General features: G+C 48.3%; 1 protein-coding gene across 1 annotated transcript in view; it reads left to right on the top strand.

Annotated features, from left to right (window-relative positions):
• Positions 1-3,642: 3,642 nt before the first annotated feature.
• The window catches only part of MED10 (mediator complex subunit 10), a 49,290-nt gene continuing 37,072 nt past the window's right edge, over positions 3,643-15,860 (top strand). The window contains exon 1 of the mRNA XM_077492009.1: positions 3,643-3,914. Within this exon, the coding sequence (XP_077348135.1) occupies positions 3,793-3,914 (122 nt within the window). The 5' untranslated portion in view covers positions 3,643-3,792. The remainder of the gene's footprint in view (positions 3,915-15,860) is intronic.

The raw sequence follows: 15,860 nt of genomic DNA, 5'->3' as shown, positions 1-15,860 counted from the left end.
ATAAACCCAGAGTCTGACTGCAGTTCCCTTTTCCAACCAAGGAACATTGAAGATACCTCAGGAGGAGGATGATCTAGAGCAGGTGCCTCCAAACTTTCAAAACACAAAGGGTCAGTTTACTGCCTTTTAGATCATTGAGGAGGTGGACTGCGACCTGTGGGAGTAGAAAATGGTACTGGTGAAAAGAATGCCCAACGTCAGCAAGAAGAACATTGGCCAATCTTTGATGCCAGGAGGAATCGTGCCTCATCATTGGTGTCAGTGAAGGAATCCATTTGCATTGTAGTGTCAGTGGGAGGAATAGTGCCTCATATCAGTGGGAAAAAATAGTCCCCCAAGAGCAGAATAAAGGGAAGCAAAGGGCCACATCTGGCCACACGTTGGTGACCACTAATCTAGAGTGGCCTTTCTAACCTTTTAACTTTAGAAAAGCCAAGGATTTTTTTTATGTCTTGGGGGACCCTTACTTCTATCAATTTATCAGAAGTCAGTCAATGGGTAAAATGCCCCTTGCCTTGGTGGTCAGTAGGAAGAATACAACCCTTTCAATGGTGGTCAGAATGCCCCAAAAGGATTACTAACCTGAGAGCCAGGAATTATTTTTTTAAAGGAAGCCCAAGAGCCCTTTGAAGATACCCTAGGGTTCTCTTTATTGAATCAAACAGGTTTTTATTAATAACACAACCAATTACAAGGCATTGACATTGAGGTAGAATTGACATCAACATATTATTTAACAATTGACAAAATCATAGGATAAAGTATAGTATATATTATTACATTAGCATTTACCTTGCCAATACAAACAGTGTGGTAGACACATTAGAACACCATGCAGTATGTTGCAGTCAGATAAAACACCCTAGGGTTCTTTGGAACTTGGTTGAGGGCAGATTATCTAGAGCAGCCATTCTAAACTTTTTTTAAACCCCAGAGAGACCCTTAAAATATTTTTAAGCCTCTGAGAACTTGCCAAAATCAATTTATCAGGAATCAATGTGTAAAATGCCCCTTACATTAGTGGTCTGAACACCCTAAAGGGTAACTAATATGAGAGGGAAAAAAAATTGTTCATTGCCCAAGCAACATTTGAAAATACCCTAGGGCTCTACCGAACCTTGGTTGAGAGAAGGTGATCCAAAGCAGCCTTTCACAATGTTTTTACCCCAGAAGAGTCCCTAAAATAATTTTCAGTTTTCTGGAACCCATACTAAAACCAATTCATGGAGCGAAGTAGGAAGAATGCAATCCTTACAGTTGTGGTCAGATACCCGAAAGGGTTACAAATCTGCAAAAGGCATGACCTGCCCATTGCCCAAAGAATCCCTAAGAAGTGTGAAGAAATGCTAGGGTTCCATAGAGCCCTGGTTAAGAATGATTTGAGCAGCTTTTCACAAATTTCATACCCTAGTTGAACCCTGAAAATGTTCACGTTGCAGAAAACCCTTACTAAAGCCAATTTTTCAGGGGTCACTAGGACAAATGCTCCTTGCACTTGTCAGTAGGAGGGATCCAACCCTTGCAGTGGTGACCACAGTGCCCCAAAGGGTTACTAATCTGAGAGGCATAAACTGCTCATTGTACAAACAATCATTTAAGATACCTTGACTTTCCCAATTATTTTACCCAGAGAAAACTAAAATAATTTTCAGGCCTCCAGGACCCCTAAGCAACCTCTGGAGGCACTCTAGGATTCCAAGGAACCCTGGCTTAGAAAGGATGATCTACAACAGCTCTTCCAAACCTTTTTACCCCTGTAAAGTACAGGAATTTGGTGATGTGAACTCCTGGAACCCCAGTAAGTTATCATCACTAATAACTTAGAATAACCTTTTTGGGGCTTTAAATCTGACATTAGCAGATAGACCCCTAAAATAATTGTCAGGTCTCGTGGAACCCTTGCCCATTTATCAGGTGTCAATGAGACAAAATCACCTAACGATAGTGGGTTGTAGGAAGAACACAACTATTACAGTGGGGCACAAAAGGCCATCTAAAAAACATTATGTGTCAACCTCTGATTTATGTGGGCACCAGGCCCAGGGAGGTCAATCAGTTCCAGTTCAAGGAACCCCAGTAACCTCTGGCTGAAAAAGGTTTATCTAGAGAAGCCCAAGAGGAAACATGAAAATAATTTTCAGCTCCATGGAAAGTGGAACACCCAGCAACCTCGGGAGGAACTCTAGGATTCTAAGGAACACTGGCTTAGAAATTATGATCTAAAAAAGCCTTTCATGCTTTTAACTTAACAGAAACACGTAAAATAATATCTAGGTCTCTGGGAACCCCCAGCAATATTTGGAGGAGCCCTGGTTGATAAAGGATGATCTAGGGAACCCTTTCTCAACCTTTTCACCCCAGAGGAAATCCTAACAATTTTTTGCTCTCCGGGAAACCCTCTGCAAATTTTGGGAGAACTCTACTACTCCACATAGCCCTTGAGAAGGGATGCTCAAAAGAAGCCATTCTTAACCTTTTTAACCCAGAGAAACCCCTAAAATAAATTTTCAGGCCCCGGTAAACCTCAGTAACTTCTGAAGGAACCCTGGCTGAATAATTTTGTGTCTCCGACAAGAGGAACACTCAGCAACCTCTGGAAAACTCCATGTAGCCCTGGCATTGCCAGGATGATCTAGAGAAACCTTTTTCAACCTTTTCACCCCCAGCGGAAACCCTAAAAATTTCCAGGTTTCAACCATTTTACCCCCAGAGGAACACCTAAAACAATCATTTTCCGATCTTGAACCCCAGCAACCTCTGGAGGAACTCTAGGACTCCACAGAACCCTGGTTGAGAAAGGTTGGTCTAGAGAAGCCTCTCTCAAACCTTTCCACCCCTGTAGACTACAGGAATTGGCTGTTGTGTACTCCTGGGAACCCAGTAGTTCACAGTAACTTATAACCTGGACTTGGATGGAATGACCCTTTTTGGGGTGTTAAATAGCAGATTATCCGATAGTACAAAGAACTACATCTGGTAGATCACTTCTCTGAGGAACAGCAGACAATCAAAGGTATTTCCTTGGGGGTCAGACATATTGGTAGAGGGAATTGTGGTACCCGATTTGGGGCACCTACCACCCTGGGCTGTGTGCTGATGGCACCAGTGTGATCCGGGGTGTTAGTGCCCTGGCACCTCCACCCATGATGAATGGAGTGCCACCGTGAATTGTAGGGTGAGGCAGAGCAGCAGAGAGGGGGGTGTAAGCAGCACTGAGCACGGAGGGATGCTGGCACCGCAGAAAGAGGGTGGTACATACAGCCAGAAGGCACACCGCCCGGGTGCCGCAGCCGTTCCTCCGCCGGGTAGCCGCCATGGCTAGGCTGTCAGGCGGTCCAGGAGCTGGCTCATGCCCTGGGCACCTCTCATCAGCAGAAGCCTCGGCAGGGCGGGCTGGGTGCGGGGAGGGACGTCGGGCTGTGTCTGGAAGGAGCTCGGGCTACCGGCCATCGCTGAGCCGAAATACACACAACACTACCAGCCACCGGCTCACTCTGCGGATGGAGAATGAGCTGACAAGCAGGCAACGCATGCGCAAGAACGATGCTTCGTCGGCTCCAGAGGGCGCATGCGCTGAGTGTTGCAGTGTGACGTTGCTGGTTGTCGTCTTGTGTCTCCCCTTCTTAGTGTAGAATCCGGGGGAGGAGTATAAACAGGAAGACTAGGAGGACACGGAAGTGGAATAAAGCTGCTCTCTGTGTGTGCGATTCTAATATGTAATGGTGGAGGAGGACAGAGGAGAGCACATAGAGTTATGACTGGTCATTAGAGCGGCTGACCAGGGCAGACAACATGGCGGAAAAGTTTGATAACCTAGAAGAACACCTGGAAAAGTTTGTAGAGAACATCCGGCAGCTGGGGATCATAGTCAGTGATTTCCAACCGAGCAGCCAGGCTGGCCTCAACCAGAAGCTGTGAGTATCCATCACTTTACTGTCCATGGAAAAGGGGGTGAAATAAACATAGCCAGGTGGAACTGCATTGCACACAAATTGCTACTCATGCCTGAGCCATTTCCTAACACTTGTTGCTTACAAGGTAAAGTTTGTGTGTATATGTATGTATGTGTGTGTATATATATATATATATATATATATATATATATATAATTTAAAGAGAGATATAGCGCAGAGACCCTAGAGAATAAAATTGCGATTGTTGCAATTTTATGTCACACGGTATTTACACTAGGGATGCACCAAATGGGTTTTTTTGGTGCCGAAACTGATACCGAAAATGAAAAATACACTAGGCCGAAACCGTAACAGCACCGATACCGAAAATGACTGTTTTTAAAAAATATTTTTATACAGGAGGTGGTCATGGACTGGGGACATGATACAGGAGGTGGTCAGGGACTGGGGACATGGTACAGGAGGTGGTCAGGGACTGGGGACATGGTACAGGAGGTGGTCAGGGACTGGGGGACATGGTACAGGAGGTGGTCAGGGACTGGGGGACATGGTACAGGAGGTGGTCAGGGACTGGGGGACATGGTACAGGAGGTGGTCAGGGACTGGGGGACATGGTACAGGAGGTGGTCAGGGACTGGGGGACATGGTACAGGAGGTGGTCAGGGACTGGGGGACATGGTACAGGAAGTGGTCAGGGACTGGGGGACATGGTACAGGAAGTGGTCAGGGACTGGGGGACATGGTACAGGAGGTGGTCAGGGACTGGGGGACATGGTACAGGAGGTGGTCAGGGACTGGGGGACATGGTACAGGAAGTGGTCAGGGACTGGGGGACATGGTACAGGAAGTGGTCAGGGACTGGGGGACATGGTACAGGAGGTGGTCAGGGACTGGGGGACATGGTACAGGAGGTGGTCAGGGACTGGGGGACATGGTACAGGAGGTGGTCAGGGACTGGGGGACATGGTACAGGAGGTGGTCAGGGACTGGGGGACATGGTACAGGAGGTGGTCAGGGACTGGGGGACATGGTACAGGAGGTGGTCAGGGACTGGGGGACATGGTACAGGAGGTGGTCAGGGACTGGGGGACATGGTACAGGAGGTGGTCAGGGACTGGGGGACATGGTACAGGAGGTGGTCAGGGACTGGGGGACATGGTACAGGAGGTGGTCAGGGACTGGGGGACATGGTACAGGAGGTGGTCAGGGACTGGGGGACATGGTACAGGAGGTGGTCAGGGACTGGGGGACATGGTACAGGAGGTGGTCAGGGACTGGGGGACATGGTACAGGAGGTGGTCAGGGACTGGGGGACATGGTACAGGAGGTGGTCAGGGACTGGGGGACATGGTACAGGAGGTGGTCAGGGACTGGGGGACATGGTACAGGAGGTGGTCAGGGACTGGGGGACATGGTACAGGAGGTGGTCAGGGACTGGGGGACATGGTTCAGGAGGTGGTCAGGGACTGGCGGCATGATAAAAGAGATAAGTGTGTTGTCCCCAGTGCAGCCAGTATTGTGACCCCTGTGTAGTCAGTGATGCCCTCGTGCAGCCAGTGATGCAGCAAAGAGAGAGGAGAGCCGCCTCCGCCGTCTGGTTCAGTAGAGCACCGGGAACATCACAGCTTTAATTTCAATAGCTGTGTGTTCCCCCGTCGCGCGCCATCGCATACAGCCCCTCCCCCTTGTTCGGGGAACTTTGATAGACAGATCACCCGTCCAGATTGGACGGGATATCTGTCTATCACAGTTCCCCGGACAAGGGGGAGGGGCTGTATGCGATGGCGCGCGACAGGGGAACACGCAGCTATTGAAATTAAAGCTGCGATGTTCCCGGCACTCTATTGAACCAGACGGCGGAGGCGGCTCTCCTGCGCTATACACCTCCCATGATGGGCGGCACTGGGGGCGGTGCTCTGCCCCCGCCCAGGCCCCGCCCCATTTTTGGCTCAATTATCGGCCGTTTTTTCCTTTCGGCAAATTGCCGAAAGGGCCATTTTCGGCCGATAAATCTCTGTGCATCCCTAATTTACACAGCGGTCTTTCAAATGCATTTTTTTGGTAAAAAAAAAATACTTTCATAAACTTAAAAAAAAAATAAACAATAAAGTTAGAATGTATGTGTGTGTGTACTATAAATATATATTGTAGACATGTCACTGGAGAAGTGATCGAGGGGGTGTACATCTCACCTAGGTTGCTACACAGTGTGAGATGGTAAATCCAGGATGGATCAGTTTCTCAGCAGCGATATGCTGCTGAGTTGTTATTTAATTTTGCCGGGCCTGGGTTTATATGGAATGGCAGGTAGGTTTGGTAGAGGGACCTGTCATTCCACATCCCCCGATCCAGTTCTGGGTTTGGGATCAGGTGAGCTTGGATCCTAATTAGCCTGGGAAGCTAAAGGCTCTGTAGGGTCTGCAGGTGATTGCTTCTCAGCCAGGGAATGAACAATCTGTGTGTTGAAGGAAGCTGCAAGCACAGCCACTGCTGGAGCTAAAACTCACCCTGCGATGTCCAGGCGAAAGACGCTGTGTTTGTAAGTGTCAGATAGGTGAGCAGAACCTGTTAGTAAGCGCCCAGCCGGGCTAGGACTTTTATTTTTGTTGTACTTAGAAAGCACGGTGTTGCTGTATATTTTGTTTGCTGGACTGTTTGTACCACGAATAAACGCCAAGATCTGCTTTATCAAATTCCAAGTCTGCTGTGAACTGTGTCCAAACACACCCTACCCCGGGAAGATCCCTTACAATTGGTGGAGGTAGCGGGCAACGCGGTTGCTAGGGGCAACGGTGTGGACAGACTTGGCTACAGCTGCTGATGTCCTGGGTGAAAGCTGCAACTACACTCCAAAAACAGTCCAGCAACATGGAGGAGATGCTGAAGCAGTTTATGCAAGTGAGTTTGCAACAACAGCAGGCTCAGACAGAGGCCAATAGACGACATGAACAGTCCATGGCTGAACAACAGCAGATGATGGCTGCACAACAGCAGGCTCAGATAGAGGCCAATAGACGACATGAACAGTCCATGGCTGCACAACAACAACTTATTGAGCACCTGATAGCAAATCGAGAGGCGCCTGTGGTGATGGGAGCCGCTCCAGAGATTTTTTCTGGGAGAAGGACTGTGCAGAAAGCGCTGCAAAAGATGACTGCTGAGGACGATGTTGAGGCCTATCTAACAGTATTTGAGCGCGTGGCTGAGCGAGAGAAGTTACCAGCCGCTGAGTGGGCAGAGGTAATTGCGCCCTATTTAACAGGTGAACCTCAAAAGGCCTACTATGACCTCAGTGAGCAAGAGGTTAAGGACTATACTCGGCTAAAAGAGGAGATACTTGCCCGACTAGGAGTTACTACTGCAGTCCGTGCCCGGAGGGTACGCAACTGGAGCTACAGTCTGGACAAATCAGCGAGGTCCCAGATGTATGAACAATCCATTTGGCAAGAAAGTGGTTGGAGCCAGACACTTCTACTCCTGCACAAATCCTAGAGAAGGTCGTGATGGATCGCTACCTCCGAGCGCTTCCTACTGACTTGCAACGCTGGGTGGGACAAGGTGATCCTAAGAATGCAAACGAACTTGTCAACCTTGTGGAGAGGTTCCAGGCGACTGAGGACTACCTCCGTGATGTTCCTGCAGCATCTTCACCTCCCCGGAGCGCCAGATCTGTGCCGTCAGCTGGTAAGAGACTTCCATCTATTGGGGGAGTGTGGAAGGGTGCTGATGGGGGGAAAAGGGCTCAAGTGGTGTCTCAGGGACAAAAGACTGGTGATGGTCCCGGGTGGCTAAGGGGCTCTGAAAAGGACTCCTTGCCAAAGAGACCAGGCCCTATCCAGTGTTGGAGATGCCATGAGGCGGGACACGTGTCGGCCCATTGCCCTCTTACCTCTGAACCCATGGAATGTGACGCTAGCCGGCGTCAGTCGCTATTTGCGGAACCATCTTGTGCTGCAGTTCCTGGACTAGAGACTGAACCGCAAATCTGCGATATTACAATCAATGACTTTCCTGTTAAAGCGTTAATGGACTCAGGAAGCCTTGTAACCTTGGTGCATGCTAGCCTGGTGACTGGGGTCTTAGAGTCTAAAAAGCATATGAGTGTTGTGTGCATACATGGTGATACAAAACTGTACCCTATAGTGCTGGCTAAAGTCGGGACTGAACAAGGCACCGTACAATATGAAGTGGGTGTGGTTAAAAACCTCATGCATAATGTAATATTGGGGCGCGATTTTCCATTATTCTGGGCTCTCTGGGAAAAAAGAAAAATCCCCAAAAGGAGTGAGGATACCTCTAAGGGGGTTGCCTTGTCCACTGTGAATGATAAAAGTATGCAGGATGAAAATGATTGTTTTCCTTTACAGGTCCTGGCTGGGGAGGAGGAGGCTCCTCCCACTGAGCAAAATATACTAGACTTAGAGGTGTCTAGAGATAATTTTGGGGCTGCACAATTACAGGACCCCACTCTCAAAAATGCGAGAGAGCAGGTTGCTGTAATGAATGGGGTACCTCAGGAACCAGATGCTGAAAAAAGATTTCCCAAGTGTTCTTCCAGGACAGCCCTTGAGAGATGGAGCTCCTCCCATCGACCCAGGAAACACATTGCCACAGTTCAAAAGGCGGTCCCTCAGGTCCCTGGTCAGTCATTTGTGTTTCCTCCGTCGGAGGAACATGTTGCCAGGAACCTGAAGGCCCCTCTCAGGGGCTGCCTGAGAACCTGTAGCCATGAGGGACCGGGTCCTATTCCTTGGCTGCAGTTTTGGGTCCATACCTTTTTTTAAACGGCTCGGGTACCGTCCAGCTGATTCGGAGCAGACCCGTTACCCTCCTCCTTCCAGTGCCGAGGTGGCCAGGGGCAGAATGGCGCTGGTTTCCCCCAGGAGCGGTGAGTGGAACCTCCATCTCAGCTCCTTGTTGCGGTGGGGTCGGAGACGCCGAGCGTCACTTCCGGCGGAACCGCGTCATCACTGCGTGCCGAGACTTCCGGTTCCGGGTCTCTAAAGGTACAAGGAGGAGAGGGAGAGCCAGCGCTGTGCCTGTGAAGCCCGACCAGCGTCCAGCAATACCGGACTAGCGGCGGGATCGGGAGCATCAGAGGGGGACCATGGAGGCTATTCCCCAGGATACTCCGGCGGAGACAGGCACCAGCCAATCCCAGGTAGGCTGCTGGGCATGCTATTACTCTGGTGGAGTGGTGGTGTTTGTAGGCTGGGTCCTGTAGTGCCCCACGGTGGCGGTTTACTCACAGTGAGATTGTTTGCACTTGGTGATTGAAGGAGGGACATGGGGCTGACGCTAAGAAATCCTTTGTCTTCTTATTTCAGGCTAAAGATATCCCAAGGGAAGACAAGACAGGCCGCAAAAAGTGTCCTAATTGTGGGAATAGGTTGTCCTCTGGCTCTAACAAAGCCCTATGCAAGCAATGCATTGCAAGCTTGCTTAAATCTGAGGCAGATTCCCCTTTAGCAAAGTTTTTGGGCTCCTTTAAAGAGGAAATGGCGTCGACCTTTAAGTCCCTCCGGGAGTTAATCACTGACGTGGGATCAGCTGCAGCTGCCTCCACGAGTAAAGCAACTATAATCTCTTCCTCACCATGCCTTACAACACCCAGCTCAGGGGAGCCCCGTATGATCAGGGAGCCTAGCCCCACGTTGATTAGCCCCGATTCCTCTGACACTGACTCGGGTCAGGAAGAGGATCAAGTAACATCCAAAGCCTCAAAGTATAGATTGTCTCTTGAGGAAGTAGATGAGCTAATGGGGGCTATCTATGATACGCTGGAAATTGAGGAGGAAGAAACTCAGTTATCTAGACATGATCAAATGTATGAGGCTCTGGGGAAAAAGAAAGCAAGGGTTTTCCCTATACATAAGGTGCTTTCTGACCTTGTCCTTAAGGAGTGGTCTGAACCAGATAAAAAGGTTTTCTTTCCTAAATCCCTTAAGAGAAGGTTCCCTTTTGATGAGAGCCCAGAGGCGGTCTGGAATAAAAATCCTAAACTAGACGCCCCTTTGTCCAAAATCTCAAAACAAGCTGATCTGGCTTTTGAAGATATGGGTCACCTGAAAGATCCAATGGACAGGAGAACTGACATTGTCTTAAAGAGGGCCTGGGATGCCTCTATGGCAGGCTTAAAACCAGCTCTAGCCACTTCTTGTGTAGCTAGAAACCTGGAGTTCTGGTTGTCGCAACTTCAAGAACATTTAAAAGCAGGCACTCCTAGGGGGGAGCTTCTGAAATCCTTCCCTATGCTTTTTAAGGCCACCAGTTTCATCTCTGACGCCTCCACGGACTCCGTAAAATTTGCGGCTAAGTCAGCAGCACTTTCAGTGGCAGCAAGGAGGTCAGTATGGATGAAAACCTGGGGGGGAGACACGGCGTCTAAGACCCGCCTGTGCAGCGTCCCTTTTACAGGAGACTTAGTCTTCGGGCCTGAATTAGACTCCGCCTTAGAAAGGACGGCGGATAAAAAGAAAACCTTTCCCGCAAAAAAGAAAAATTTTCAAAGAAAAATTTTTCGTCCCTTTAAAGAACCCTCTAAACCAGAGAAGAGTTCAATCCCCAAAAAACATTGGTCGGGGCATAAAGGGAAAGGAAAAGGGGGCATACTGTTTAGCCGCCCCAATCAGGATCCCAAACCCCAGTGATGCCAGGGTCCCTGTGGGAGGAAGATTAAGCCAATTCCTTCCACAATGGGAAGAGACAACTTCAAACGAATTTGTCTTAAACATAATAAAAAGGGGTCATGCGCTGGAGTTTCACAGCCGCCCTCCTTCAAAGTTTGTAGTGACAAAACTTCCAAGTCACTCAGAAAAGGCCAGGGCCTTACCCTTACTGATAGGGGAGATGGTGGATCAAGAAGTATTGACACCAGTCCCTATACAGGAACAAGGAGACGGTTTTTACTCTCACATTTTTGTAGTAAAAAAGCCGTCAGGAAGATTCAGATTAATTATGAATCTCCGACCATTGAATCACTCCATCCGTTACAAGAGATTTCGGATGGAGTCCATTTACTCCATAAAGAATCTCCTGCAGAAAGAGATGTTTATGGCTACCCTGGATTTAAGGGATGCTTATCTGCATATTCCAATAAAGGAGGAATGCCAGAAATTCCTTCGAATGGCAGTACAGATAGACACAAGGGTTTACCACTTTCAGTGCCGAGCGCTTCCCTTCGGGCTGTCATCCTCCCCAAGAATCTTTACCAAAGTTCTCGGAGAGGCTTTAGTTCCACTGAGGCTTCAGTCAGTCTCAATTATTCCCTACCTAGACGATCTACTCCTAACAGCACGCTCGGAGAGTCGTCTTTCTCAGGATCTGGAGTTGACTCAACTCAGCCTGAGTCGGTTAGGGTGGATTGTCAGCCAGGAGAAATCCAAGACAACCCCAACACAGGAGATCCTGTATCTGGGTTACTGGATCAAGTCAGTAGATCAAAAAATTATACTGCCGGAAGAAAAGATTTTGAATCTGTGGCAGAGAATATCTTTTCTTCAATGCAGCCCCAAATGTACAGTGAGGGAAGTAATGTCGGTCTTAGGTCTTATGACAGCAGCCATTCCAGCCGTACAATGGGCCAGGTTCCACCAAAGAGACCTTCAGGGGTTTCTGCTAGAACAATTAAGGGGCAGAGATCTGGAGGAGGAAGTTTTGATCCCCTCAAGGATAAAACGCTCCCTCTGGTGGTGGAAGGACAGGGAGAACCTGAACAAAGGGGTTCATTGGGTCCTTCCTATCACTTCAACACTGACAACAGATGCGAGCAGTTGGGGCTGGGGAGCCCACCTCGGCTCAAGCTGGGTCCAGGACAAGTGGACCCCGGAAGAGAAATGTTTCTCTTCCAACTGGAAAGAGCTAACAGCAATCCTGAGAGCGGTCTTAGCCTTTCACCCCACAATACAGGGTCACCATCTACAAGTCCGTTCAGACAATATGACGGCTGTAGCATACATAAACAAACAGGGAGGTACCAAAAGTCCTCGTTTGATGGTAGTAGCCAGACGCATTTTCCAGTGGGCAGAAGCCAATCTGGAATCCATTTCTGCAGTCCACCTGAAAGGGGAGCTGAACAACACGGCGGACTTCTTGAGTCGACAAAAGATTTCGAACCAAGAATGGTCCTTACACCCAGAGGCATTCAATCTCATAACAAATCACTGGGGAAAACCAGAGGTAGACCTTTTTGCGAACAAAAACAATGCAAAGGTTCCAAATTTTTTCTCGCTAAACCCAGGAGATCGGCCCCTGGCTGTAGATGCCTTGCAAGCTCCATGGTCTTTCAGTCTGGCGTATGCTTTTCCCCCTCTTCATCTCATTCCGAGGGTCCTAGCAAGATTCCTCAAGGAAAAAACCTGTTTGATTCTAGTAGCACCGTTTTGGCCCAGGAGACCATGGTTCACAACGTTGCTACAATTGACAGATTGTCCACCTCTAAGGCTTCCCTACAGACAGGACCTCCTGTCGCAGGGACCTCTTTACCATCCACAGGTCGCCACACTGAAGCTTTCGGCGTGGTTACTGAGGAGGAAATCTTAAAGAGTAAGGGCCTGACAGATGAGGTAATTGCGACCTTACTACAGAGTCGCAAACCAGTCACGAGGGCTATTTACAAAAAAGTCTGGCAAAAATTTAATAGCTGGTTGAATAGCCGTGACATAAACACGGCTAATATTCTACAGTTTTTTCAGGAAGGTGTAAACAAGGGTTTAACCCTAAGTACCATTAAGGTACAGATAGCTGCCTTAAGTGTGTACCTAGATGAACGTTTACAGGAAAATCCTTTTGTCGCTAGATTCTGTAAGGCAGTCGCTAGACGCAAGCCAGTCAGAGTCACCAAAGTCCCATCCTGGGATTTAGCAGTTGTACTAAAAGCTTTCTTGGGGTCACCCTTTGAGCCTATCTCGGAGGCCTCCTTAAGGCTTGTTACATTTAAGACAGTACTCCTGGTGGCAATCACTTCAGCCCGTAGGGTCAGTGAAATCCAAGCCCTTTCCATCAGGGAACCTTTTCTACAGATCCTAGAAGACAGAGTCATTCTAAAGACAGACCCTGGGTTCTTACCAAAGGTAGCATCTAGCTTCCATAGGTCCCAAGATATTGTCCTTCCCTCATTTTGTCAAAATGCAGCAAATGAGAAAGAGGAACGTTTTCATTTATTGGATGTGAGGAGGTGTATTCTAGAATACCTTAAAGTAACAAATCCATTCAGAATTTCAGACTCCCTTTTTGTCCTTTTCTCCGGACAGCGTAGGGGACAGAAAGCTTCAAAAGTAACCATAGCTAGATGGATTAGGCTAGCTATAGCAGAGGGGTATAAGGCCTTGAATAGAGATCCTCCTGAGGGTGTTAAAGCTCACTCCACAAGAGCGTTGTCTGCATCCTGGGCAGAAAGAGCTGGTGCCACCCCGGAGCAGGTATGTAAAGCAGCCACATGGTCAAGCTTTTCCACCTTTACAAGGCATTACCGACTGGACTTAATGTCTAGTCAGGATCAGGCCTTTGGGAGGAAAGTCCTCCAGGCCGTGGTCCCCCCCTAATCTGGTAAGTACTTGGGGATCCTCTCAAGGGCTGTCCTGGAAGAACACTTGGGAAAACTGGAGTTAGTACTTACCGGTAACTCCTTTTCCGGTGGTCTTCCAGGACAGCACGATCCCACCCTTTATTTGATTATAATGATGTACTAATGTTATTACCTGTTATGGTTTATATGTTTTTCAGTTCCATCCTTCGGTTCTTGGTGAATGACTGACCAGGGACCTGAGGGACCGCCTTTTGAACTGTGGCAATGTGTTTCCTGGGTCGATGGGAGGAGCTCCATCTCTCAAGGGCTGTCCTGGAAGACCACCGGAAAAGGAGTTACCGGTAAGTACTAACTCCAGTTTTCCACATTTTTCGGTGACTAATGATCTTTTCTATAGGGTTAATAAGGTTAAGGATGAGATTGTGGAACAGCTTCTGGTACCTAAGCCGTACCGGCGTCAGGTGCTTGACATGGCACATAACCATGTTCTTGGGGGACACTTGGGGACTGACAAAACGCGAGAGAGGGTTCTCCAGAGGTTTTTTTGGCCGGCCATATATGATGACATTAAAAAATACTGTGAGTCGTGCCCCACATGTCAGGTTAGTGCCCCAGTGTCACATTTTCGCAGTCCTTTGGTTTCGCTCCCTATTATAGAGGTGCCTTTTGAGCGTATTGCCATGGATTTAGTGGGTCCCATTGTAAAGTCAGCTAGAGGACACCAGTATATTTTGGTAGTCCTGGATTATGCGACCCGCTATCCTGAGGCTGTACCCTTAAGAAACACTGCATCTAAAACAATTGCACGTGAGTTGTTTTATATGTTCTCTAGGACTGGGATCCCCAAAGAAATCCTAACTGACCAAGGTACGCCATTTATGTCGAAAGTAATGAAGGAATTATGCAGACTATTTAAAATCTCACACATCCGTACCTCTGTGTACCACCCCCAGACGGACGGATTGGTGGAGAGATTTAATAAAACTTTGAAACATATGTTGAAGAAAGTGGTGGCAAAAGATGGTCGTGACTGGGATCATTTTTTACCCTACCTCATGTTTGCTATTAGGGAGGTGCCCCAAGCGTCCACAGGGTTCTCACCATTCGAGTTGGTCTATGGTCATCACCCTAGGGGTCTACTAGACATTGCAAAAGAGACATGGGAGAATGAGTCCACCCCATACAAGAGTGTTATTGAGCATGTAGCACAAATGCAGGACCGTATAGCCACTGTAATGCCCCTGGTAAGGGAACACCTCCAGAGAGCTCAAGAGGCCCAAAGTAGAATTTACAACCGGTCCGCAAGAATCAGGACATTCAACCCAGGCGATAGGGTCCTTATACTAGTCCCCACTGTTGAGAGTAAATTCTTGGCGAAGTGGCAAGGTCCTTATGAAATTGTTGAAAAGATCAGTGAGGTGAACTACAAGGTGCACCAACCAGGTAGAAGGAAGCCTTTCCAAGTTTATCACATAAACTTGATCAAGCCCTGGAAAGACAGGGAATCCTTGGGGGCGACAAATACTGTTAATAATTTGTCACAACCAATCCCTCCAGTCAAGGTAGGTGATACTCTATCAGTGTCACAGAAACAGGAGGCTCAGGAATTTTTACAGAAAAACAAAAACAAGTTCTCTGACCTCCCAGGGCGTACACACCTCATCCATCATCACATTGAAACTGAGCCTAGAAGCAGAGTAAACCTTAAGCCCTATAGGATACCCGAGGCACGTAGGGAAGCCGTATCTGCCGAGGTAAAACGTATGCTTGCTCTGGGGGTAATTGAGGTGTCACAGAGTGAATGGTCCAGCCCAATTGTGCTAATCCCAAAGCCCAATGGAACTTGGAGGTTCTGTAACGATTTCAGAAAGTTGAATGAGATCTCCAAGTTCGATGCGTATCCTATGCCCAGGGTAGATGAGTTGATTGAGAAGTTGGGTAACGCCAGGTACATAACCACCCTCGATCTCACAAAGGGCTATTGGCAGATTCCACTTTCTGACGAGGCTAAAGAGAAAACTGCTTTCTCCACCCCTGATGGGCTATTCCAGTATGTAGTGATGCCGTTCGGGTTACATGGAGCGCCTGCAACTTTCCAGAGGTTGATGGACTTGATTCTGCGACCACATCGTGATTACTCAGCCGCCTACCTCGATGATGTGGTCATTTTTAGCCCTGATTGGGAAAGTCACCTCTGTAAGGTACAGGCCGTGTTGGATGCCATAAGTGATGCAGGGTTGACCATAAATGCCGAGAAGTGTGCTCTAGCCCTAGAAGAGGCCAAATATCTGGGCTACATTGTTGGAAGAGGATTGGTTAGGCCACAGCTAAATAAAATTGAGGCAATACAGAATTGGCCTAGACCCCTGACAAGGAAACAGGTTAGAGCTTTCCTGGGTATTACGGGTTATTACCGTAGA

Source organism: Lithobates pipiens, unplaced genomic scaffold (genome assembly GCF_037356315.1).
Source record: "Lithobates pipiens isolate NorthernLeopardFrog02 unplaced genomic scaffold, aLitPip1_a1.2 Scaffold_19, whole genome shotgun sequence".
NCBI classification, from domain to species: Eukaryota; Metazoa; Chordata; class Amphibia; order Anura; family Ranidae; genus Lithobates; species Lithobates pipiens.
This window is presented reverse-complemented; position numbering and strand designations above follow the sequence as displayed.